This window comes from Manduca sexta, chromosome 14 (assembly GCF_014839805.1).
Source record: "Manduca sexta isolate Smith_Timp_Sample1 chromosome 14, JHU_Msex_v1.0, whole genome shotgun sequence".
Classification (NCBI taxonomy): domain Eukaryota; kingdom Metazoa; phylum Arthropoda; class Insecta; order Lepidoptera; family Sphingidae; genus Manduca; species Manduca sexta.
This window is the reverse complement of record NC_051128.1, coordinates 11,201,471-11,226,431: the sequence shown is the minus strand read 5'-3', so window position 1 is coordinate 11,226,431 and position 24,961 is coordinate 11,201,471. Positions and strand designations below refer to the sequence as shown.

Below are 24,961 nucleotides of genomic sequence, written 5' to 3'. Positions count from 1 at the left end.
CCAACTTCTACTAAAAAAAAATAAACAAAAATCCCCACAACTCATATATTTACACTTAACTATCGCCGCTCGCGTCTCTGCCCTAGAAAGAACGTGAGCGGCGCGGACAGAAGCAGCACGATCATCATCGAACACACCAGCACCACCAGCAGGCTGTCCCATCGGCACAGCAGCTCGCTCACGCTCACCTGCTGTCGAGGGTCGCACAGGCACGGCTTCAACGGCTGGAGGTGCAGCAACGAGTCCTCCGACTCTATTCTGTGCCGCGACAAGTCCGGATGACTCCCTACTCTTCGTTTCGCGTCTCGCTCCTCATTCGCCACTCTCTGCATAAGCTGGGTTTCTGGACTTATCGAAAGGGTCTTCAAAGACTGCGATCTCGGCAAGCGATCCTGACTTTTTGGTTTTCTCGAGAAAAAATGACTACCTTTTTGCGTTAAACTCTGTTTTTTCATTTCTGGCTGGCTGATTCTCTGAGCTACGGTGGACGGTTTCCTAATATCTGGTGAGCTTAGCTTCACATTCGACCTTGACAACTCAAACTTGGACTTGGAAGATCCTTGAGCGAGTGATTTGTTCGATACGACAGACTTCAGTCCTTTGTACATTTTTGTTGTGGACAGTGATCTTTTCGAGGGACCTGGGAACAAGGATGGTGGTCAGGATGGGTTAGGCAGGAACTAGCAGGAAATTGGTACGGGAGATAGGGAGTAGTTAATGTTACGAATTTGGATCGTTTCATTCACGAAGATACGCCCCACGACTTTCAATAATCAATTGAACAGTGTGCGTAAGCAACATGCGTACACACGCACACTACGTTGGATAACTTAGCGGAAAGAAATAAATAAATATTTAGTAATGTTGTGACAAATCGTATAATTGCCCAACATGGGTCATACTACTTGTACTACTTATGTTTATTGAATCGCTAGCGGCTCGCGACTGAGGCTTGTATCGATCCCCTTACCCCCATGAATAAGTCTACCTCCCCTTCCCCGCGCGTAAACGGTGGGGCGCGTCTTCGTGAATGAAATGACTTATAAAGTGATCCAGAGTTTTGTGTAGTTTATGCAAGTGATGTAATTAATATCGGTTTTGAAACGCAAGCGGTCTAAAAGCATTGGTTGAAATACAGGCCAACTTGACTTTCTGATTGCGGACATACAGTCAAGACTATAGCACGATTCAGTAACCCGCACTAAACCAGAGGACTGGATAATTATTGCTCCAATTTTATTTAACGCACAAAAATATTTAAAACGAAATAAAATATTTTTTACTGAATGAACAACGTTGAAACTTCTGTAAGCTTTCATTCTGAAGTTAACGTTGAAAGCCTTTTCCAGAATGTAACACGAACAATGAAAATACCGTCACAGCTGTAAATCTATCAGACCCCCACATTCCTTTCATTCATTACTCCACGCAAAACGCACAAGGTCACCTATCTAGGTCGCAAAAGCATTCAAAAGCCGATTCTGAGTATTGCAAAAACACTGCGTAAAACTAAACGCCGACGGCAAGGATAATACATATGGCCGAATGTGAAAAGGACTTGCGAGGTTACGCGGGGGGGGGGGGCTTGCGGGGAGAGGGGAGGGGAGGAGTGGGGGTCATAAATAGCGAGCATCAGGGCTGGCTGGGTAAACTGCGGCTTTACGGGCTAATGAATATTTATCGGTCTCACTACACAGGATTCGTTTTACGCAGAATATGAGTGATTTAGATAAAAAAATGTGCAATGATATTCACAAAGATTTCGTTGATATCATGTGATAAATTTTGATTTGATCGTTATGTTGATTGATAGAAGTCAATTTCAAGCCATTGAATGTGTTTTTTGAATTAAAAATAAATGTATCTAGCTCCTATGTCATTACAAACTCATTGTAATTTCACTGTTATAAATTTAACAAAATCAGTGATACTACCATTTGTAATTTAAAACGTATTATGCCGGTTATGGTAGGTATAAAATGTAAGGTTTGTCTAAACCATTTTTTCAATAAATCAAATCTTGCATACGTGAATCTCCCAGCTCCAGGAGAAGATATTTGACTCTGCAATCATGACTGATTTCGGTCGAATTCATCTGCCCATCCCATTTCTGCCGCGGTAATAAAAAAGATAGTACGTCAGAAAAAGCGGTTCTGCTATATTACATGGTTCACTAGATTATTTTATCGATTTTACTGCTGTTTATCAAAAAAAAAATAATGCATTTATAATTTAGGTATACGTATTGTAGGAATTAAACAGAGTTTGTGTATAAAAAGCTATAATCAATTAATATGGAGTATCACAAACGCATGACAAGTTAGGCTAAAGCGACAAGTAGTTTTATATTTTTTTTGACAGGTATATAAAGGTCGCAATGGATGTCATTAAATTCTAACACGTATGAAAGCTAGATAGAAATAAAGTTTGTTTAACGAACCAAATCAGTAATAAAAAAAACTGGCCGCCTTTGACGTACTGCCCTCTCGATTACCACGACAGATTTAACATCCCAATACTGCTAATATCGAACCGTAATAAAATTTTCTAATACCTATCCCATTAAAATAACATATCGAGTATGTCTTGCCACTTCAGATATAAAACATGATCCTACAGCCCCCGTATCGTGTAAGAAGCACAACCAAACGGTAGGGTTACCATTCGTGACGCCAAAGTGGGATATTTTGAATTTTTAATGACTAAAATATCACACACGTAATACAGACCCTATGTCCCCGTTGTATTTCCACGTACTTCTATAATTCTGGGATAATCTTTACCTCTGGCGACAGGGGCAGATATTTTTATTGGTGACATGTCGCCGGCTTACTGTTATAAGATTCAAAGTTATATTTTTTTTTAACAAATTTAACTATAATATCCATTCTATGATTTTTTTTAGTTAAAATTTCCCATAATCTAGAAAGTAGAATACAGGGATAACCATGAAATCTCATTTTTCCATAGTTGATTTGACATAGGATATAATAGTAGACAACATTTTTTATTATTGCTTGTGTAATTGTATGTATGAATCTTGTAATATCCCGATATATTGGAACAGATGGCGACGCTACACAGACCGTGCGTGGGTGTTAAATGTTTCACGATGAAAGGTTTCCTAGTCCCAAACTTCGCTCTTCAATTATTACTGAGCCCAACGCTTACGGTTAACTTTGTATGGCGTCTGTTTGGGCGACAATTGTCCAGAATGTGTTATGTTCTTGACCTAGTTTAGTATTGATGTGGGACTTAATTTCCTTTACAAAAGTAGTATCGATCATATAGAACAGTTACAACTTGAGTTAGGTAACAGATGGACAAAGAAACATTTGTTTCAGGGCTGAATTTTCAATTGTCATATATTTATTCATGATATAAATGATAACGCGACCGACTATAATAGTGTAACAACTTGACAACTTCATACATATAAATATTATTTTTAATTAGTTTATATTGGTACTTTATTCTACCATTGAAAAATCGGCCTCAAATGTTTTCATATTTGACTGTATATTCCTTAACATAATTGGATGGTCTACTTTCTTTCAAATATCTTACGCGCTTGTTATCAACTAGATAGACATTAGACAGCGCTGATGAGGAAGACATTACTGATAAATGGATACACAACAGACCTCTCTTAATTTCCTCCTGTAGAAGAAAAAAATGGATGTCGGTAGAATGACCTAGAACGTAGAAAATTAGAGAGAGACAAAAGATCAAAACTTGGTGTTGTAAAATGCCATAGTTGTATTCATTTTAATGTTTTGTGTGACCTCGAAATATATAAACTTACCTGGCTGCGAATGCTTTCTTGTCTCCGCCACAGGCCTGGGCGACAGCGGCTCGGTGCCGCGCGACACTATCCTGCGCAGGTGCCGGTTATACTCCGGGTCCTCGACGCTCCACGGCCTCAGCTCCGTCACGCCGTCATCGTGTACCTCCTTCATGAACGACTCGATCAGCTCCTTGCCTGTGAAGAGTTCAAGGTCTATTTTTAAAAATTCTTAGGGTCACAAAACCACGATTCAACATTATAAAATCGAATTCTTAAGTCTTAAGAGTAACAGGTTCTGCATGACGTGGCTACTGTTTATAGGCAAGAGTATTTTAGCTATTAGCTCGCACACACTCGACATCCAAGGGTATAAGAATTACAATATAAGACCGCACAAAAAAGAAACATAGAAGAGTTCGAAACTCCTATCATTCTCTATACTGGTCGGTACTGCAATGCTGAAAACTATGATAATGTCAGTTAAGACTGTCCAGGATCCGATATTGGTATCCAACTGAATAAGCACCGTATCTTATGGTAGAAAAATACCATAGTGGATTGTTACGAATCGCGCCCCGAAGGCAGTTGGGGACATCGTGTCGTCCGCACCGCGCCCTCGACATACACAACGTCTCATAAGTCGATAGTATATAAATAAAAAAAATTGTGTGTGACCATGATGACCTTCGGATAGACATGCCAATAACATTTTAATATATATTTTTTTACGTATTTTATTTGCATACGATTTGTGCTGACGACTACGTCGGCTTGGTTTTTTTATTCGTGTGTCTGTATTTATTGATGTTCCGTTTACTGATACGTCTCTAGTACGCGAGAGCCGAGCTGGGTGAATGGCACCGCTAGGTCTATTTCTTCAAGCAACATTGTGTACGCACGGATGGTTCCAGTGTAAAGGTGTAACCACTGAAATTACTGGGCATTATGACTTAGTATCTAAAGCCACCGTCTAAGGTCTAATGTCTCAGGGTGGCGAGAAGAGTACAATGCCAGGGAGTTAATAATTCAAAGTTTCAGAGGTACCGTTTATAGGTAGCTTATATTCCAACAGATAAAGTGCATGTTTAGTTTTGAATAACGAACTAATATATATGAGCTGAGAAACTACTATTAGTTTGAGTTTACAAATAAAACACACATACATACATTTCCGTCTTTTATATTTTTATACAAATTTTAAGCTCTAATCTAATACTGAGTAGAAAAACCCAATATTATTTCTCCCGACCCGGGGGTTGAACTCGAGACCTTAGCACTGCAATAGCATCGTAATAAAACAACACCATCGATGTAGTAAAAAAATAAAACAATTTTATGTATGCCGATTTTGTGTTCAGAAATATACCAGTTTACTATTTGTAAAAAAATATATTATGGAATAATTTATTATGCGTTTTTATGCGATGGGCAAACCAGATGTGGATTTTTTATTTCTTTTTGTGAGTGACTGTGTTAAAACTTTACGTTATGTTTGAAGCTACGTCTTGGCATTTCGAAATGATTGCGTTTGCTATTTCAAAACAAGTAATCAACAATTTATAATTCAAGTTTTTTTGTTCGAATTGTATCGTTTATTTATTACATCATAGAATATAGCTATTTATATATTTCTAATTTTTGATGCAATTAAATACCACGAGTAAACCGCTGGCCTGAATATAAACAATAGTTTAAGTAACAACACCCAACAATTATACAACAAACATCTGCATGGCGCAGTACTACAATCGTCAGCCTAACATATAAAAGGAACATGGCAGAAAATTTGTCAAAACAACGTCACCTAGAGACAAACTCGACACAAGAATATCACTACTGTGAACTTAAATAATTAAACAGTTAATTTTCGCCTTGGAGACATTCTTGTAATCTGTAATCTACACACGGCAATGCCACGCAAATGTTATTTCCTTATTTCGATGCTAAGGTTTAACTCGCTCTCTCTCTGTCTCTCTCTGTTAAAAAGTCGCAATGTGCTTCTTCATATTATACAATAACCTAATTAATCACCAAACCTTTTATTTTTGACCGTAAACCATCATTAACTCGACAGCATTCTTGAGCCACCCTCGAAGCTGGTAAGTGGTAAGTCGTGACACATATACGTCCCGGGGCAGATTTCAGTACCGTCGCACCGTCTACGGGTCTATTCTATTGTGCACGCTCTATTGGTTCGTGTAAAGGGGCCCTAACGGACGCCAGGGTTGGCACTGGAGAAATGTACATTTTTTATTGCAGAAAGGTGATATAAGTGGATCAAGATGGAGAGATTCTTTCCGACCATGGATAGGGCACAATGCCAGAAGAATATGGTTTGTTGAATCTCGAATGTGATAGGAAAACAATGGGTATACTTTGGGACACTGTTGCGAAGGAACACGTGACAGTACGAACCGAGAATATATTACAAATTTCTTTGAAACAGCCCAATCGTACATACTACTCTGACATAGTCGGCTTATTCTTGTAGATTAGCGGCATCTAATGAGGATAATGATTTCGATCGAAAAATACCGCAAGCGAAAGCTAGTTGTATAGAACGGTGTACGGGGAAAACCCTTGTAAATTGCTCTGTCGTTTTAGGCTCGAATCGGGCAAGTATCTTTGTTTCACAGCAAAAATTACATGAAGCGACAGTCTACTGGGTTTTGTGTAGCATTTTTTTTTTATAAAGGCACGACATAATGACCCTGATAATGAGTGGCTTTGGTTCCAATGACATGTCGACTGACCAGAGATGATTACTCGACAGTCGACACAATTGTGCCTGTTGGAACCGGATATACACAGGCTGATCCCGGAACGATACACTTACCATCAATATCATATCAACCTTGATTCCATGCATGTTTGGAGTGCTTCCATGATTCTTCTGGTTTTATAAGTTTTATTTATGGCCGTTGAATGTTACTTAAAATCAGATAAATGAATTGTTCATTTGCAAGCCCATTGAGGAAAGAAAACACGTTCCTCTTACCAACACAAGTATATACTTGTGACCTGTGTGTAACCTATGTTAGTGTGGGGATCACGATTGTGAAGGGTTTAACTTGAGATTAATAAGTTATTCAACATTTAAACCTCGGAGTGTGTTTAGAAAAAAAGCTTTATAACTTAAGTAAATTTATTTACTGAAAAGTTAACAATCATATGTGCCACCCCTATTACTAAAGCGTGAGGCTATTGTCGCTGATAAATCAACCGAACGCATGATGAATGAAAGCGTGTCCTTTCACAAAGGGATACTCCCTTCAGATTCCGTTTCATAGCACGTTTTCTTACCCCCGTTATCTAAATGTCATTGGATTTTTGTTTTAGATCGAGTGAGCAGCGGTTTCTCTTGTGGAAGTTCATGAAGATATTTTGTTTAGAAATTTATTGGAGGAATGGGAAGTATTCTTTCTAATTTTAAAGAAGCGTTTGTTAATTGTTTGCTATAATAAGACATAAATTCCTAAACGGATTTGAATGAAAATTGGTACATGGAAAGAGCAAATCCACGGTTAACTTAAAGACAACATTTTATCCAGGAAAAGGTATTTCAGGCAGATGGAGCATCATCCAAATGTAATTTATAAGCATAAGTTCTGATCTAACGGGTAACCAAATCTATAATTGTGATTCCCGTATGGTTCTACGTGAGTTATAATCAAAAATATGTTGTGGATCCTAATCATCAAATACATTTACACATATATTTCAAAAGCATTAATGACTGCGGAAGCCTACAGCATCGTATCTTACGTAACACTGGAATCGTGCCGTCTTCATTATCTTCGACGGCTTTATGAGTAACTGATGTACGATTGCACGGCCAGTGTATGTACTATGGTTATTTAACATTGTAAATTAACAGTAAAATCGATAAGAATAACAATTATTTTGGACTATATATTATGTACCATAGGGTCCAGATCAGTTTGCAAGGCGAAGATTAAACATTATAACATCGTGATCACGGAACGCGACTCACCAAAACCTAATAATGTCATATCAGATTTATCACAAAATGTAGTATTGACGCTTTCCACATATAAATAAACAATGCGTATTGAACTATAGATAGGCTCGCCCTCTACCACATCAGGGGCGGAACCCATTTGGCGAAAAGTGGGTGCCGTGGTTGCACCTCTGCATACCCTTTCGAGGATAAGTGCGTGATTATGTGTGTGTATTGAACAAATTAGCGGCCAAATTGAGAAATCAACACTTCCAATTCCAATTTATTTTGTTTGGCTGTACCGTTTATACGACAATTCTGCCAATGTCAAGTTTGAAAAGCTGAAACTAAGAGAATTATAATATATATGAGCGGAAGACCCATGGGCTATATGTCAAAAAAGTCTTTGGCCGGGTGAATATGAAAATGAAGATAAGAAAAAAGCAAAAGAAAAACCATGAATAGGAATAATTACAAATTTGAAAGTTCTTAAATCAACACTTAAAAGAGAATAATCTGAAGACAGTCACGTGTTCTTCACTGTCACATGTGAACTTGTTATTCTATCAGCTAATACAATAGTCAAACAGGACGTGCGCCGCAGATCTGCCTAAAACCGCCTTCAATTTGCAACACACGGGGCGACGAGGTCGTGCAAAGTTAATATTCCATCCAAACACTTTCAAACAAACAAACTATTCGGCTTTATATTCATTAAATATTTCAGAAATTGCCTACAATTTAATGCTGGGAACACACATGAGTTAGTCAACGACTATTAACGCAATAATGGCAATTTAATAAAATCACACCGAAAATGTCAAATCAAAATACAAAAAGTTAGATGCATAATGCCCTCAAACTATTAGAGTCACATATAAATGTGATTACGCCTTCGGGTCAATTACTGCGAAGAACAATGTCATTGGGGCTTACTGTGGCCTTAGCATTACTTTTTTCATTTTCCATCGTTAATGTAAATTGACTATCAAAAGAAATCATATCTAAAAATTGGCTAAAATGAATAGCAGATACCAACAATTCAAATCATATTGACAATTCATTAAATTGATGTTCCCGACAAATTCCCAAAACATGAATATCCGAAATCATGAACAACGCAAAGTGAGTTAATCTCGAATCTCATTGAAATGTAAGCACGCGAGATAACATTTGGTTATACAAATAAATGTTTCATGTCAACAAAACCGCAAATTTGCCAGTGGAGACAAAACAGGAAAACTGTAATCACGCGACGTACAGAATACTTAGTGCAAAGTGCACATAGATAATATTAAAAAGGTATAAACATTAGGTCATAGGAACCGGTATTTTTGTGGTTAATCCAGCTGAGCGCAGTTCGGCCGGCGACAGGGCTGTATTTTTAGGGCAGGGCAATTCTCTCTCCTGGTGCTAAACGCTACGATAACAATTGTAACACATCCAGAATTTTTAATTTCAAAACTCTACGTTGGGAATGAACAACGCTCGTCATCCTGAGACATTCTATTTTAAATCTCATAATGTCCAGTAACTACACTAGTTACATAGTCCTTCAAGTAAATTATTGCTAATTTATGCTTAAAAGAAATACGCAAGGCCGGGGTAACTACCCAGACAGCCTCTCGAATCAACACCACGTATTAAAACTCTAAATGTTCTCAGGGCCTTACCTTTAGCGATGTTGGCGGCGTACTGTTTCATCGCAATCTTCTCCACTGTGTTCTCCAGTCCGAAGAAGTTCTTCACGTCGAGCAGCGCGCTCTGTTCGAAACACGTCCATTCAGAATTCTCTGGGTGAACCTGGACCAACAAACGATGGAAATTTATTCAAATATCCCAAACACTGGTTTTATGAACCTTTGAATTAACATTTGTGTTAATTTATGTTATAATTTACATAATTTTGAAATGATATTATTTGTGACATATGCATGGTAATTTTTATCATCTCTACATTATGACTAAAATTACCTTTATATACGATACAGAAAACCTCAAATTTTCAAGTTCTAAAATGATTCAAAATATTTAAAAATACTTTAAAACTTTAATCCTTAAATTTTTAATTATATTAATAATTTTGTATTAATATTGTAGCTTATAGCCAATTTTAAACCAAATATTTAATGGTCTTTAATCCTTCGACTTCGGCCGAATGTGACGATAGCTGATTAATCGGCCCTCGGTCGGACACTATCCTCACTCACAACTTCACGACTGTTCTACCTCACTACGACACTGTCCAATCAGCCCAATAACAACAGAGCATCCTTACTTGAAAGCCTATATTCGAACCCACATCAAACACTGCCGACCCGTGATCCCCTCAAAGCTAGCAACAATGGCGCCTCACAAGACAAAGTTATCCACAGCGCAGCTGGCCCGGACGAACGCATTGTTCTATCACAATGGCCGTCGACTCGATTCCGTCACAGCAACGTGCTCTATACACTATCAAGACATTGTAGCGTGCGGTGACACGTGACTATGAATTTGGTGGTTCTACTTATAGCCTCATTGTCGTGTTGTGTTTTCGTATTGCATTTGTGGTACGATTGGCCTGTTGTTTTGCATTCGATCCCTAGGACAATTAGTGATAATTTTTTATTTCAGTATGTGACGAGTATTTAATGCTATGTTCCAGGCAATATTCCAAGCTGCATAGGTCTAACACAGCGAAATATGTTAAACATTTACCTACACTTGAAAATGGAAACAGGTTTGCATATTATGTTCTATGACATACCTCGTCTTTTAAACATAACAACATCACCAATACCATGGTATCTAAGTGTGTGAAGGAGCTACATCTCCATAACAGGTCTGTGCACCAATCAACCTTCGGATCAACGCTGCCGTCCTCGCGAAGGGTTCTGCGTAGTGCGTCGATGCGCGTGCATGGTAGTTATCGCATGAATATTTATGTGTTGCGTTCGTCCCAGATTTCGCCCACGCGCGTTACAGTTTGTAGTTACTATGAAATGACGGGAAAGGTTGTAGAAAATGGTTTAGTCACGCTTCGGGCGTATTCTGTTTACTGCTGGAAGGGTCAGCTTAAACAGAAGGGTATCAGTGTCCCAGAAACAAGGATAAGACCCGTGCTGTCGCGTTTCCAGTGATTAAAAAAGGAGAAGCTCAAGCAACTGTACTACCTAATCCCTAATTGCTTTCCTAATTCCTTCGGGAATTGTTCATGTTAATGGGAGTGAAAATCTCTTAGTGTGTCGCTTACTATCAAGCAAACGGCTTGCTAGTCTTGGTCACTTGCATGAAAAAACCTTAATCCTAGAATGCATCGGTATGATAGTCATACAAATATACCTCTAACTATTTACATGTAACAAGTTACGGTTGGGGTTGTCATGTCTGCTAAAGATAAAAACCCCGAAATTAAAATCAAGATAAAGAAAATACCTCTAACGTACTGGAGTATACAGACCATTCCTTTATAAACCGCTACTTTTTATAAGACAAAAGAAAACTGCACAGACCTTGAAAGTAGCATTACGAGCAATTACCTCAATTAATGCAAAAGCTATGCGGCGCGCGCGAACCGCCGGCGGTGGCTCTATTAAAATAATTATGTACGACATTATATTTATAATGACAGATAATTTAAATTAAACTTTAATACGTGCATATTTCAGTATAATTTGTATTATAATAACGTTGAATTTTAAAAATCAGAGTAGTATATCATACTTTGTTTCCATGTCTAATAGACCGCTCGTGTTGGTTTGAGGATACTGGATTCTAAACGCTTTCACACGTAGGTTTAAAATAGAATGGACGTTAATAAAACATACATAATGATTGAGATTTTGACAAGAGACAAATCCGCAAAGCCGTTGTCGACAAACCGCGTGACCCGCGGGACGTTCAACCGCATTGTAATTCAGAACAGGTTGCGCGCATGCCGCCGAATTCGCGCACAAACTCGTAAAGGAAATAAACACATTGCCCGACAACTTTCTAAAATATTGCAAATCATACAGCATTGAGACGCGTGTCTACAAGAGGTAGTTTTTAAACCCAAAATAGACATGTTCATCAAAGATAACGATGAGGATTTTTATATTGTGGTCGTTGGGACTCCTATAAATGTCTTACATTATCAGAATGACAAGGCAAGCTCGTCTTCTTGAGGACAACAGGTGTCTACGAACAGGAAAGTATATAGTATTGCATAGTAAGACATTGTATCTACCATGTTTTATTAATACGGGCGCCGCAAAATGACTCAATGCATTTGATGATAAGCGGAGTGGATGTCCAGATAGAGTTCCGACTGACGAGAGATGATTATCCCTCGCCAGTCAATGACACTCCGGAACTTTGACATTAGCATTAGTTACTTACTTGGTTAAATACAAAGCCATGGTATGTTAAAACATCACTAATATGAATAATGTTTTCTTATGTTTACGCGAATGTTAGACATTTAAATTAAACTATTTTACAGATTCATAATGAAGACAGCCTTCATAATCATGGGGGGGGGGGGGGCATGAAGGCTGCAAAGTCTTCGAAACGTCGAAACAAAAATAAAATATTAAAACCGCGATAAAATCCGTAAAATAGTTTAATTTAAACAGAATAATGTGTTTGGTTAAAGTTATAATGCGACTTTATTTCAGTGGGCTGATTGATTCCTTTAAGTCGAACAAAACTACGATATTGGCGACCATATAAAAGTGAGTATACTGTGCCTTCTTAATATTAACAGCTCCGATATACTTCAAATTGATATAAAATTATTTGCATATAAAAATAATGACACCTAACTAGACAAACTTTCGCATACGACATTATCGTCAAGTTTCTCCATCGCGGGCATGTTTCGTAAAAAACATCGACTAAATATGCAAGAATGTAATAAGATTTTATGCGACACGATCGAGAAAGTAATTTCGCCAATCACTTTTTAAAATTATCCCATCAAACGAATGTCTTTCACAAATCTGACGAGTTTCGTGACGTTGAGCCGCGAGCGAGAATTTGGGGAACAAATTGAGTGATTCACAAATAACGACCCAAATTGCGTGGGAACAAAGTATTCGATGTTCGAGGCTTATTTGATCTAGAACAATTTTGCTAACATTTGGATTTTTATATACAAACATCATCAGTAAATTCCCTAAAGGTGTTATTTAAATATACATTAAATCAGCTATAGCACTAAAATCTTTGCAAATATCAGAGGTAACGATAAATTTGATCTCACACAACGCAAACACAAAACAAATATTTGCAGAAACATCTCTTTGCCAACCCGAAGCATCTAAGCCCACAGCCGACTTGCCTCGTATAGGCCATATCAAAGCATCCGAACTCCAAGATTACTACCTAAACCACCGATTGAACCGATTTCTCAAATTTCTAATAAAATTGCCAGCAATCGGACGCAATTGCTAGTTTGGCAGTTATTCGCAGGACGTGAGGAAGGAACACATTGTTAGTGTATTGATTAATTATTTAATCGTTAATGAAGAGGAAGCTGCAATGTTGAAATTCGCAATGCACCGATTATATCAGAGTGATGCAAGAAATGAAAGTTGCACGCGATTTTATTGGAAGACAGCCATTGTTGTAAGTAGTCTGATCTGTTTTCCTAACAATTTTTTATGAAACGGTAGGTAATACAACCAATCTGCTTGATGGTAAGCAATACGAACTTCCAGAAACAGTAGCAACACCAACTAGAACTTCTAATTACAAAACCCTGCACGGTACTGCAGTGCTCTAATTGATCGCACATTGTTCAGTACTAACATAGGATGTGTTTAAGTTCTTCAAACCGAACAGGTATTACCCTAGAACTAAACAAAACAGTGTTATCTTCAGATAAATCCTCGGTTACGAAAGGCAGCTCTTAAATAACATTTACAGCGGTATTTGATTTGCTAAAGATCAGAAGCATAGCAGGTAAGTAATTCTGCAGCCAAATATAAACATGTACTTACATAATATTTACATTTCTCGACGACACCGACCCTGGAGGCGAAGGTTTCGTTCGTGGCTTCGATCTCCAGGACGCGGCCCTTGAGGTCCAAATGGTTCTTCTGGATGAAGTAGATGTAGTCAACGCCGATCATCTACCAAAAGGAAATGTATTTAAAATAAAGATAGCTATTTATATTGGTTTTTAGACTTAGTAGAATACATGTCCTGGATGGCTAAACTTTTTCGTTACCGTGCTACTACCGATGAAAAAAAAATCAAATAACGTCCCATCGAGGCCATCCTCGGATATTCGCCTGCCCATTATATGGAGACTTATTATAGGTCCCAACTTTATTTTAGTATGCTTACACTCACAATCATTATTATTATTAGCGTGCTGGAATTACTTTATCAAGTTCCACCATTGGCATTGTTACGATTGATTCGCCATCCCTGCCCCACACTACTGGCTTGGCTTACCTAACATACACAATATAAAAAATAAATTGGTTGTTATCAGCTCCGGAACTAATAATTAAAGATAATTTTCCAGCACATCCTGATAAATTTGTGTCATTATTTCCTCATAGTTTCTAACATTAAAGGCCTCGACACGAAGTACTTCTGATACATCTAATATCATCACAACGTATCCTTGTATGACGATGTCCAGGAAAAACACACATAAATAAATGGAATGTCACTACTAACTAATACGTATTGTTCAATTATACAATATACATCTGTGGCATTTACATCTAAAACCTAAAAGCCATTTTTATTAGCCTGTTGATTCTCCGTTGCCAGACTCTGTGAAAATTTTCTATAGAAAGAAGAGTTTCGACCGAAACTATCAGGTAGTGTGAATCGGCCAATGGGTTGTTGGGAACTGTTCTTTTTTAATATCATAAACCGTAATTTACACCTATAAGAGTTGAGAACCGCTTCTTGAGGTTAATGGAACATGAATTCATTACCAGGTCTAGAAGTAAAGAACAATTTCTCGTAAATAAAATGCCTTACATACAACACGCCCTTTTCCCTATCAGGGGTAGGCAGTGATTTTATCAGACCCACATTTCCCATGTAACCTCTATTAGGGAGAATGAAATACCTTTTTCAACAGATAAGGCGCCTCTACGTTGAGTTGACACCGCCTGGTGGTGTGCCGCTGCGAGTCGTCCGCGGACCAGCTGTCCTCCGTGATGGCGCAATCGATCACCACCGGGATCTGCGGGCAGTTCGGGAACCGCCTCTCGTACGCCTACGACAACAAGAAATTTCTTTTTGTTACCATAAATATAGTATAGTAGGTCATTAGCTCACTGCTTCACCCATGTGCACCGTGTGTGTACATTCTTGGAATAAAAGTCCCATAGCATTCATTTCAGGGATAAAAAATGTATAACAAATTTCATCCAAATTCATGCAGCAGTTTTTGCATTATATCAAAAAACATCCAAACATCAAAACTTCTGCATTTAAATAAAAGTAAAATGAGATATTTGTTCAACCCCCCATTCCATCCCAGTTTAGAGGAATAAGAGATGATGGAAGACCACGAACACAATCCATAACGTTCCCCAGGCAGCCTTAAACGGCATCAGCTGAACCAATTGCTTAACTCCTAATCGAAAATGATTCGACAAAATATAAATAGCCCAATCACAGGGCCGGGCGTGCGGGCTCCGGTCACCTCGAGGGGGATCCACGATCCATCATAATTAAAGATGGCGGATCATCCATCATGAGCCGTTATTCACAACCGTCGCAATTCGATATTAATTAAAAGTGACGCGGATTACGTTGAAACCGAAGATCTAGACAAGAAAGTGTAGGTTAGTGAAAAAAAAATTTTTTTTTAGTAATAAGAAGGTAGATTTTTTGATTGTCAGTGCCATGAATATCCACGCTGCCATTTCATCGGGGCACCACAAGGTTAAAAACTCAATATCTAAGGACGGAGAGCGTGCTGCCAATCATTGCTTTGTAATTCAAATTACTATATGATAAAACTTGCCCTTAAACCAATCTAAGAAGCCAAATTCAATAAAAAACAAATAAAAACTTCGCTAGTCACAAAGATAGTAACACGAAACTAAACAGTAACGCAAAACGTCTCACAAAAAGCTTGCGCTAAAAATATCTCTTTAATATGGCGGTAATATATTTTCCGCCAATGGCGTTCGATATTTATTTATTCCGCTGGGAACTGAACGTTTTATTCCTCGCTCCTTGTTCGACTACAGAACCAATAAAGATTTCCAAGAAATGTAAAACTTTCCTTGCTAGACGTAATTGTACATCTATATTGTGCACATTTATTTAATGCGTACTTTATTTGGTGATGAAACACATTTTCTGTACAGTGATATTTATTTTAGTGTAATAAAATTGAATAAGTTATGAAATGATGTACGGAATGTAGATGGAAGTATAGTTTAAAACAATTTTATTATTGTATTTTTAAATACAAAACTACTACGAAACCAGCATGATTAGTTAAACGAGATTTCAAGATAGTTAATGAGGTGGCGTAATTTTTAGCTTCGATCGCTTAATTTTAAGAAGCAACTTAATGCAGGTTCAGTATTTTTAAAGATTCTATCTATATAATAGAAAATTGTTTATATTAGGAATATAAAAATCTTTATTTGTGTTCGAGACGAGAAGGCTGTGTTCTTGACTAGGACCTGAAATAAGTAATAAGTAATAATAGACATTATCTCTAAGAGTTACAGTTTCCGAAACGATAAAAAGGTTACGTACATATTTGTGCCAAGAAGGAAATCACAAAAAAAATCTGCTTTTTAAAAATGAACCGCGTAGACTTTAATTTAAAGCATACATTACAATAATTGTCACTGCGTTCATAACTAAGTAAGAACAATATTTGTTAAAATTATTAGATTCAAAACAAACATCGTCGGTTATTTACGAGATCAATTACAAAGGCAAATATTTTTAATTAGTCAACAATGCCGGTAAAATTACGAAACGATGTTGAGACGCGTTGTTAGCACATTTCTGTGCAAATATTTGGCGGCTCGAATAGCGTTAAGACAAATTTATAATTCAGTTTTTTAAAGACAAAGGGCCTGCTTTACAAGTTTCAAGTACATTTCATTCAACAACTAGCTGACCCGACAGACGTTGTCCCGTCTTAACTATGAATTTGCAGCGCGCATTCTGTCAATCGCTGAGTTATTTCAAACAATTGACAGTTATATAAAATTAATATTTTTTGATAAGTTTTCTTAAATTTTCTATTTTTCCGCGCAATTATTTATTTTTTTTCTTTCATAAGAACCTTCTGCTGACAATATCAAACACAACAACAAAAAATAGTGAAATCGGTCCAGCCGTTCACGCGTGATGGCGCGACCAATGGAGATAGGGATTCATTGTTATACTATAAATAGATATAGATGATTATCGTATTAAACAATTAATGTAGATAGCAGCGGCGAATGGTTCATAAAATCCAATTCCTGCTGGCTTCCCTTCTGTTATTTATGTAAAATTTAATTATCATTAGAAAGATTTGAAGACCGCATTTATACACATTATTTGTATTTATATGTGTAAGGTTTTTTTTTTCGAAAAAAATATCACCCTTCGCTACTGGTAGATAGTACTAAATTTATTACCATTGATTTCATAGCATTGATTAGTCTGACTTGTATATTTAGTAGTGAGTAGCATTTACTCAGAAGTTGTGAAACCGAAAGACAACAACCAGAAGGTAGGTCACTTATTTAGTGATTTCAGAGTGAGTGACCCGTTGCTAGTTTAAATTAGTTGTATTTGGTTTTATGAAAATCTCATTTCCAATATAAAACGCAACAGCAAAGTGACTCAACGTCGTTTTCCTATGAGATAATGATATGACATATAAGATCCTTGGTGGAGCAGGTCCTTTCGCGTTGTAAACTAACATTTCCAATTGCGAGGTTCTATTATTTAACAGAGGGGTTCAGAGTAACCTTTATTATCATCTTTTAGTTTTTCAAAGTCCACTGCTGAACATAGGCCTTCCATAAAGATTTCCAAACCATACTATAAGAAGAGGCCTGTATGCATCGAATTCCTGCGACCTCTACCATATTGTCAAGTTTCTAGATTAGAGACATATGTTTAGAAATTCAGATTGTCTATATACTGACTAAAACATGGACATATTCCTATCCGGGATGCAGGGAAGCGCTACGAACAAGTAACGGTAAAATATGTTTAGATGCAATAGGATGCAGAGGAGATTGAATTTTGCCACGTCTTCGCGGAATAGCATTTTCCAAACTGGATAATGGGATTTTATATTGGATAAACTTTATGTTAAATATAACAAGAAAATAAACCGGAATAAATGAGTAACATATATTTTAGCATGTAACAATAAACTGTTTTATGTTAAACGTTTATGAGAACCATCGGTTCAAACATCAAACATTGCGAATTTTCTTAGTTTTTATAAAGAGACTAGTGAATAAGATGGACCAAAGAAGGTAAATCTATAGAAGGTCTCAATATGCATAGAATTAACCCCCATGTTCATTCTCCCTTTCTCTTGGTTCAATAAGGATTAGAGGGTTTAAATAGTTTTTATAAACTTTCTACCTTGACTGATCAATATTACACCTGTAAAGTTATGATGTTATAGTTTTTTGATATGCACTATTTGCTACAGGTCCTATTTTACCCTTAAATCTAACACAAATCAAAACGACACGACCAAAGAACCTAACATTCAAAAGCAGAGACAAAACATAAAAAAATTAAAACACCAAGCAAAAATCCACGCGAACATAACAGGTTTTATATCGAACAAATTCTAACATTTCATCACTAGGAAAACATTTGAAGCGCACTCGGCCAGTCCTTTGAAATGAGACAAGTTATTTAATAACATTCCGGGGTGGTGGAAGGGAGGACGGGGGGGGGGCGTTATGACACCCGCGAATATATTCAAACTGGGGAGCATTTACATCAGGATGCTATATTTAGAAATTCCCAGGTAAATTTCGTTTCAATTATTCCGGCGAATTAATTTCGTATTCTTGTTTCCAAAGGGTCTTGTGGAAAGTAAGGCTAAACATTAATTATGACGTTTATTACGGCTTGGATTTGACGTTAAGCAATTATTTTGGCATACAAACCACTTATGACTTATAAAAATAGTACCACCCTTAGTGAAGTCGTAGAGTTTTTCATAAAGCTCGATTTCTTTTATTGGGAATAGGGCGTTTTCTCCTTAAACAATATATCCCAATCCTTTTCTTAAATGCCAATAATTCTCCCACGATTCCTGATATAGTAATCATGAGCAGTAGTGATAATTTTTCATCACATGACCCACTAAGTTGTCCGTCATTGTGTTCAATCTTAAATAACCAAGACTTCTTGTTAGACTTCCATGAAAAACGTTGGACCAGTGCAGTTATATTCGCTTTCAAAGTAGACATACTACTAAGAAGTTTCACATATCTTGTTGAACAAGTTTTTTTGTTCGTATTAAGGATAATAGATCCGGATGTTCGTTAATTAACTTTTCTTTGAAGCTGTTCTGAGACATTTAAACTCGCTGCATCGCCGGACTCGAGACTACCAGCTATAGCATTTTAACACGGAGTGGTTTGATGGTGCAACTGTGACCCCGTTACGCGGGAATGTATTGGGTTTGTGCATCGCCATTAGCTTTGCAGTGGTAGGAACTCTAACATGTGACTAGAAACTCGAAATATATTAGTTGGAGTCTCCTTTACCGCTAAAACACAAAATTCTCTTCGAGCCGAATTTCGGCGTACAATCTCGACGGAGATCAGCCATACGCACTACGCACTACGCAGGAGATATAATAGTGCTCAATTATGTGCGCAATACACAGATGCACTGTCTGTTCCTTAACTATCATAGTCCGTTGAAACGACAATCCGACATGACGAGCGAAATCAGGCGCAAAACCAACGGATTTACGTGCTTCCGAAACAGCGGTATACCATCGCCACTTCCTAACTCCGAGCTGCAACTGAGTAATTTTAAGATATAAAAATCCAGTCAGATTGTTTTTGGCCTGACCCGGGATTCAAATCCGGGATCTCAACGTGAAAGTCGTCCTCGTACCGCTTACTCTACAACTATGCCACCGAAGCAGTCAAACTATAACTTATCGATCAGCCTATCGCTATCCAATTAACAAAGTCCTTCGAATGAGTATCATCAACCTTCCAACATAATAAAAATTCATTATACTAAAGGGCATACCCAATTCCCAATGTAATATTTATCTTGGGATTAATATAAATCCTAACGGATTCTGTGTTTATTCAGATCCTGGACTCACTAAGCAAAATAAACAAAAACGATACGTATTTATTCATGGAGGCACACGGCCGAGTATGTGTGAATTCTGTATGAAAGTAGTTAGAATTATGTAAATACTTATTCATAGACGTTTTTTATCTAAGGACGGAGTAAAACTGTGATAACAAGTCTGTTTCTCAGTGCTGACGGCATGGCAGTCTTTGCAGTGCGTAGACATAGGGCCTTTGTTATTGGCTAATATTGAGATTCAACTATCCTATATCTAATAAGTGGGTTCATATATTTGTTAATTATATTCATGTGAATCATTTAACATACTTCTTTTGGGGTCGGCGTAGTATAATTAGGGTATTACACTATCATACACGTTGTAATAATTAGGCTTAGTTTCAAAGTCCTGACGTCAAACCCCTCTGCCCGACCCCAGGCAAATCGTCTTACAACCCACGCAGTGTTATCCGTCTGGCAATCGAACCTCTTAATCCATTCTATATTAGATTACGGGGCGATCACCTTTAAAACTCTATCTTAATGAATTTAAATGATTTCGCGTCAGCAGGCTACGCGTGACGTATTTTTAGTGACGCGTGGGTAGCGTTGGACGTCCACGTGCATCGTAATCAGCACGCTACGTCACAACACGTCACACTCGATTACGTCCTTTATCTAATTAGCTCTCATTCAATACATTTACTAAATATTTTACATGGATATAACTTCGGGTCTAGTAAATATTCCCAACATTTTTTATGTTCCAGATTCCTATTCGGAAACGCATAAATTGCTGGACAGATGTTGATGAAATTTGGCACATGGATAGACCATATTCTTGATTAACACATGGACTATTTTTATCCCGGTATAGTACATTTGGACTCTTTAATTCCGGGCATGACTTTTTCACGCTAGCAAGCCGCGACACAGTAAAACTATATTATCGGATTGGAGTATTTATGGATTCCTCATACTATTGTTTTTAGTGCTGCATGTAAACCGTGCTACGGGTGTGGGAAAGCACAGTCATCGCAAGTTATTTATCGCCCATAAACACTTTACGGCCGCTGTTTCTGTTCCCACGGCGACCTTTCATCGATTCCATAAAAAATTAACAATACACCATGATAATGGGCTGTTGTTTTCCACCATGTAGCAAAAGCTTGAGCATTGATTAAATTCAAAAGACGTTTTGATAAAAAAAAAATGTGCTACAATCTGTAGAAGTGGTCGAAATTCCGTCGAATTTTATGTGTATATTTGCAACACATACGAATTATAAATAAAATTTTATTTTTCCTCACTCCCTTACATGAACTTTATACAAAATTATGCAAAACTTTATGCACATCACACATAAAAAGGGTGCAAAGATTTTTCTTCACGTATTAATATATAGATAACAAAAGTTTATTTTTTTTTGTTCGCTATGCGATGCGAATGGTAATGATTACAATCAAACATCAATAATTTAACAGTAAAGATTCGGCGCACACAACTAAAAAAACCGAGGTTTGCACGCACACTAACACATAGCAACCTGTAATCCCGCACCAAACCAACCTATAATTTACGCAATTCCTCCGAAACCCCGAAATTCGTTTACTGCTCTTTAATAACTCATCTTTCTCACAAATTTTTGTATATCAAACGCGGGCGTTATCTTGTTATGGTTTTGTTTCGTCCTTTGCAAGGTCCGCGTGGGCGAAGATAAAGCTGTTTATTCAAACGGCATTTGATGCGGGTTTTTTCGCTGCACGACGATGTATTAACAATTTGAGCTTCCCGTTTGGCACAGTATTTGGAAATGACATAATTATTTGAACCTATACAATTTCAAACATACATATTCTGTAAATTTGATATTCTACCACCAGTTTGGAAAGCAGTTTCCATCAGAAAAGAATGAGGAAGAAACTCTAGTGTTGGTCTAAGTTGCAAAAGTAGCGTGCATAATACAAAAGAAACATAAGATTAATATTATTATCCACAGATTACAAATACGAGATTAATTTATCATCAACCATATATAAAATTACAAGGTACTTACCATGCTTAAAAAATATACCACATTAACATTTTGACCTTGAGTCCTTTAAACTAGCAACACTTCAAAACCATTAACTTAGAAATGTATATTTTAATGCTAATGATTTACAGGTCATTTTTGCAACTCGAAGCTCGGACACTTGAGCTTGATTCAGTCCATTAGTTAGAAGTCAATGTCGAAAACAGCATAAACAAATTAAACGTGTTTATCCAAAGATATTTATTTACATTATAGTATTAATGGGCTCAATTCTAAATCTTAGTAATTGCGGAACATCGTTGAGCTGTTTACGGTGTAAACGAATATTTAATGTTAACCATAAATTCACTTTGAGTTACGTATGGCCGTTTATCTATGATAATGTTTCCTATACTGCGCTCATGGCGCAGCGGGTGAGAAACTCGTTATGAACGACAGGCCGCGGGTTCAAGGCGGCAAAAGTAATTGTGAAATGAGTAAATAGTTAATACGTATGGTACAAAATTTGTACCTGATTGTAGGACCATGATTGAAAGTGGATTTCAATATAACCATATTCTACACTAATATTTTAAAGAGGAAAAGTTTGTGAGTTTGTTTGTAGAGGCTAAACTCTCGAACTGATTTTATAAATTCTTTTACTAATAGTAAGCTACATTATTCCTGAGTGATATAGGCTCTCAGGGAAAATATATATCCTCGAAAAACTATTTCACACGGGCAGAGCTGCGAGCAAAAGCTGCTGATAAATAATTGATCGGTAGTAATCTATTTTATTTAATAAAATTAAAAGAATTAGAAAAATCCTGAGCCTTTTCATAAAACAAAATACTTGTAGTAGTATTTTTATAATACTGAATAATTATTATTATTGTGATAAGAAAAGAGACCAACTAAAGGTCCGTCCATCTATGACTATTATTTATATTTACTTTGGCGGGTTATTGTCGGCCTCCAAAAGTGCTCGTACTTTAAATAAAATTGGCTATAAGTCACATAAGAGCGCACAGGGTAGAAGCAAGACTAAAGGGTACCCAGTCTTACTTCCAGTTAAACATGCCTGTCCAGTTTATAGCCGCCGTGTCCCAAATCGGCTAGGAAGATCATAAAAAATAACTTCAGCTGCCGAAAACATCGTGAAATACTAGAGCATCAAGATCAGCTATCACTGTCAGCCGCTGAATGACGTTATCTATGTTTTTAAACAATGCGTGTCAAAGGAAGCAAGACGTTTCCTGCATCCTCGTCTAACGGCGCGTGTAGATAATGCCTTTGTTTGCAACAAGATTATTAGACACGTACGTAAATGTCACGCCTTCTGTCGCTTAGAAAGTAGACAGATACCATGATCCGTCCCAAGGTTATATTGTAGAATGCGCCCTAGGAATCAAACCCGCGATCTGAATTGAATGCCTGTCTCATTTAGACGCTGAAAAACGTTGTCCGTTTGAACATGCGCAATGGCGAGTCAGATCTCGCGCGCGTTGACGTATACGAGTCTTTGGACATAGTCAATAAACTATTATTTCTAGCAATTATTGGTCTGTCAATAATCACTAAAAGTAATGGTTGTATAAATATTTTCTTTGTTGTGTACAGTCAGTTTACTAAAAACTCGGTTGAAGAAGAAATTCGGACAATACAATGCTTGTGAAAATAGTAAATACTCATCCAAGCGGACTCTAGTATAGGATAAACTTTCCAGCGAATACCATACATTAAACAGTGTTTTATGGACCAGGATAAAATTCTTGTACTGACAATGTTAACTTTGAACTGTTGCAGCTATAGTGGCGCCCCGAAAAGCAGAATTTTTATTTTGATTCATAGCACTATTAGATAATTCCTTATTATCAACCACCGGTTTTCTTACGCTTACGTGAAATGTTAAATATTAAAATAAAACTTGTTTTAATTTACGTAATAAATTTAACATAAACCAATGCGCCAGTCCGCCCCGTGACCACAGTATCCAAAGCCTTCGAAACGCGGGAGTAAAATAGAAATAAAAACAGCGATAAAATCCGTAGAACTAGTTTATTTTCAACTTTATTGCTCTCATATTTTCGACTCGAAGGCGCCTCTTAAAAAAACCACGCACATACATTGCCAAGTCTTTGTATGAATTGAGAACAAATTCCATTCATTTTTATGTGCAAAAATAATTGCAATAATTCTTTACTGTCATCTGTAAACTAAACAGATCATACAAAAACAAACGTCGCCATTCTTAATGAAATGACAAAAACCTCGATAACTTTTTAGGTTGTGAAATATTAAAAAAAGAACATAAAGCCATATTTGGAATTTTAAAAAGTGAATTTATTTATGTTGACACACTGATATCAACATAAAAATATGTGTGCAATTAAACTGGACGAACAAAAATAAGAAAAACAACATTCTTTTTTTAAAACATGCTAATAGCCGGCCAGTATTACAAATATAGAAAATAAAGTCGCCCGTACACTCGACGATTTGTTATTAGAGTTCCCGTCCTTTTAGGTCATGGAGATAGGCAATGTCGACGATGTGGGCGGGAGTTGTTTGTAAACAACCTTAATTTTCATCAAATTAACTTAGAATTTTATTTTTCACGGACTATTAATTGCCGTCTTTTCAATTATTTAAATGAGGTCGTTGGAAGTTTTAAGAAGACAAAAAAGGAATATTTTGGGAGTTAAATTAAGTTCTCTTTATATGACACAGCTTATTTATTATAGTCTGCAAAAAGCTTACAGAAAAAAATATTTTTGCAGTATTTAAAATAATTATTGTAAAGATCGTAAAATTTCTATACGGAGCAATCAAAATAAAAAAAGGATGTTTTAAAATTGGAACGCTAGTGAGGCAGCCTTCGCTCATCGATAGACTTAAATGCCGACTGCCGACAGCCGACGAACGGATATGAAATCGACCAAAT

At 37.0% G+C, this 24,961-nt stretch overlaps 1 protein-coding gene across 4 annotated transcripts in view; it reads right to left on the bottom strand.

Annotated features, from left to right (window-relative positions):
* Nucleotides 1-24,961, bottom strand: part of LOC115447047 (protein real-time) — a 73,694-nt gene that overhangs the window by 23,959 nt on the left and 24,774 nt on the right. For all 4 annotated transcript variants that reach the window (XM_030173963.2, XM_037438650.1, XM_030173962.2 and 1 more), the window contains exons 2-5: nt 14,809-14,958; nt 13,715-13,846; nt 9,422-9,551; nt 3,806-3,982 (exon numbers count right to left, since the gene is read on the bottom strand). In XM_030173963.2, the coding sequence (XP_030029823.2) occupies nt 3,806-3,982; nt 9,422-9,551; nt 13,715-13,846; nt 14,809-14,958 (589 nt within the window). The remainder of the gene's footprint in view (nt 1-3,805; nt 3,983-9,421; nt 9,552-13,714; nt 13,847-14,808; nt 14,959-24,961) is intronic.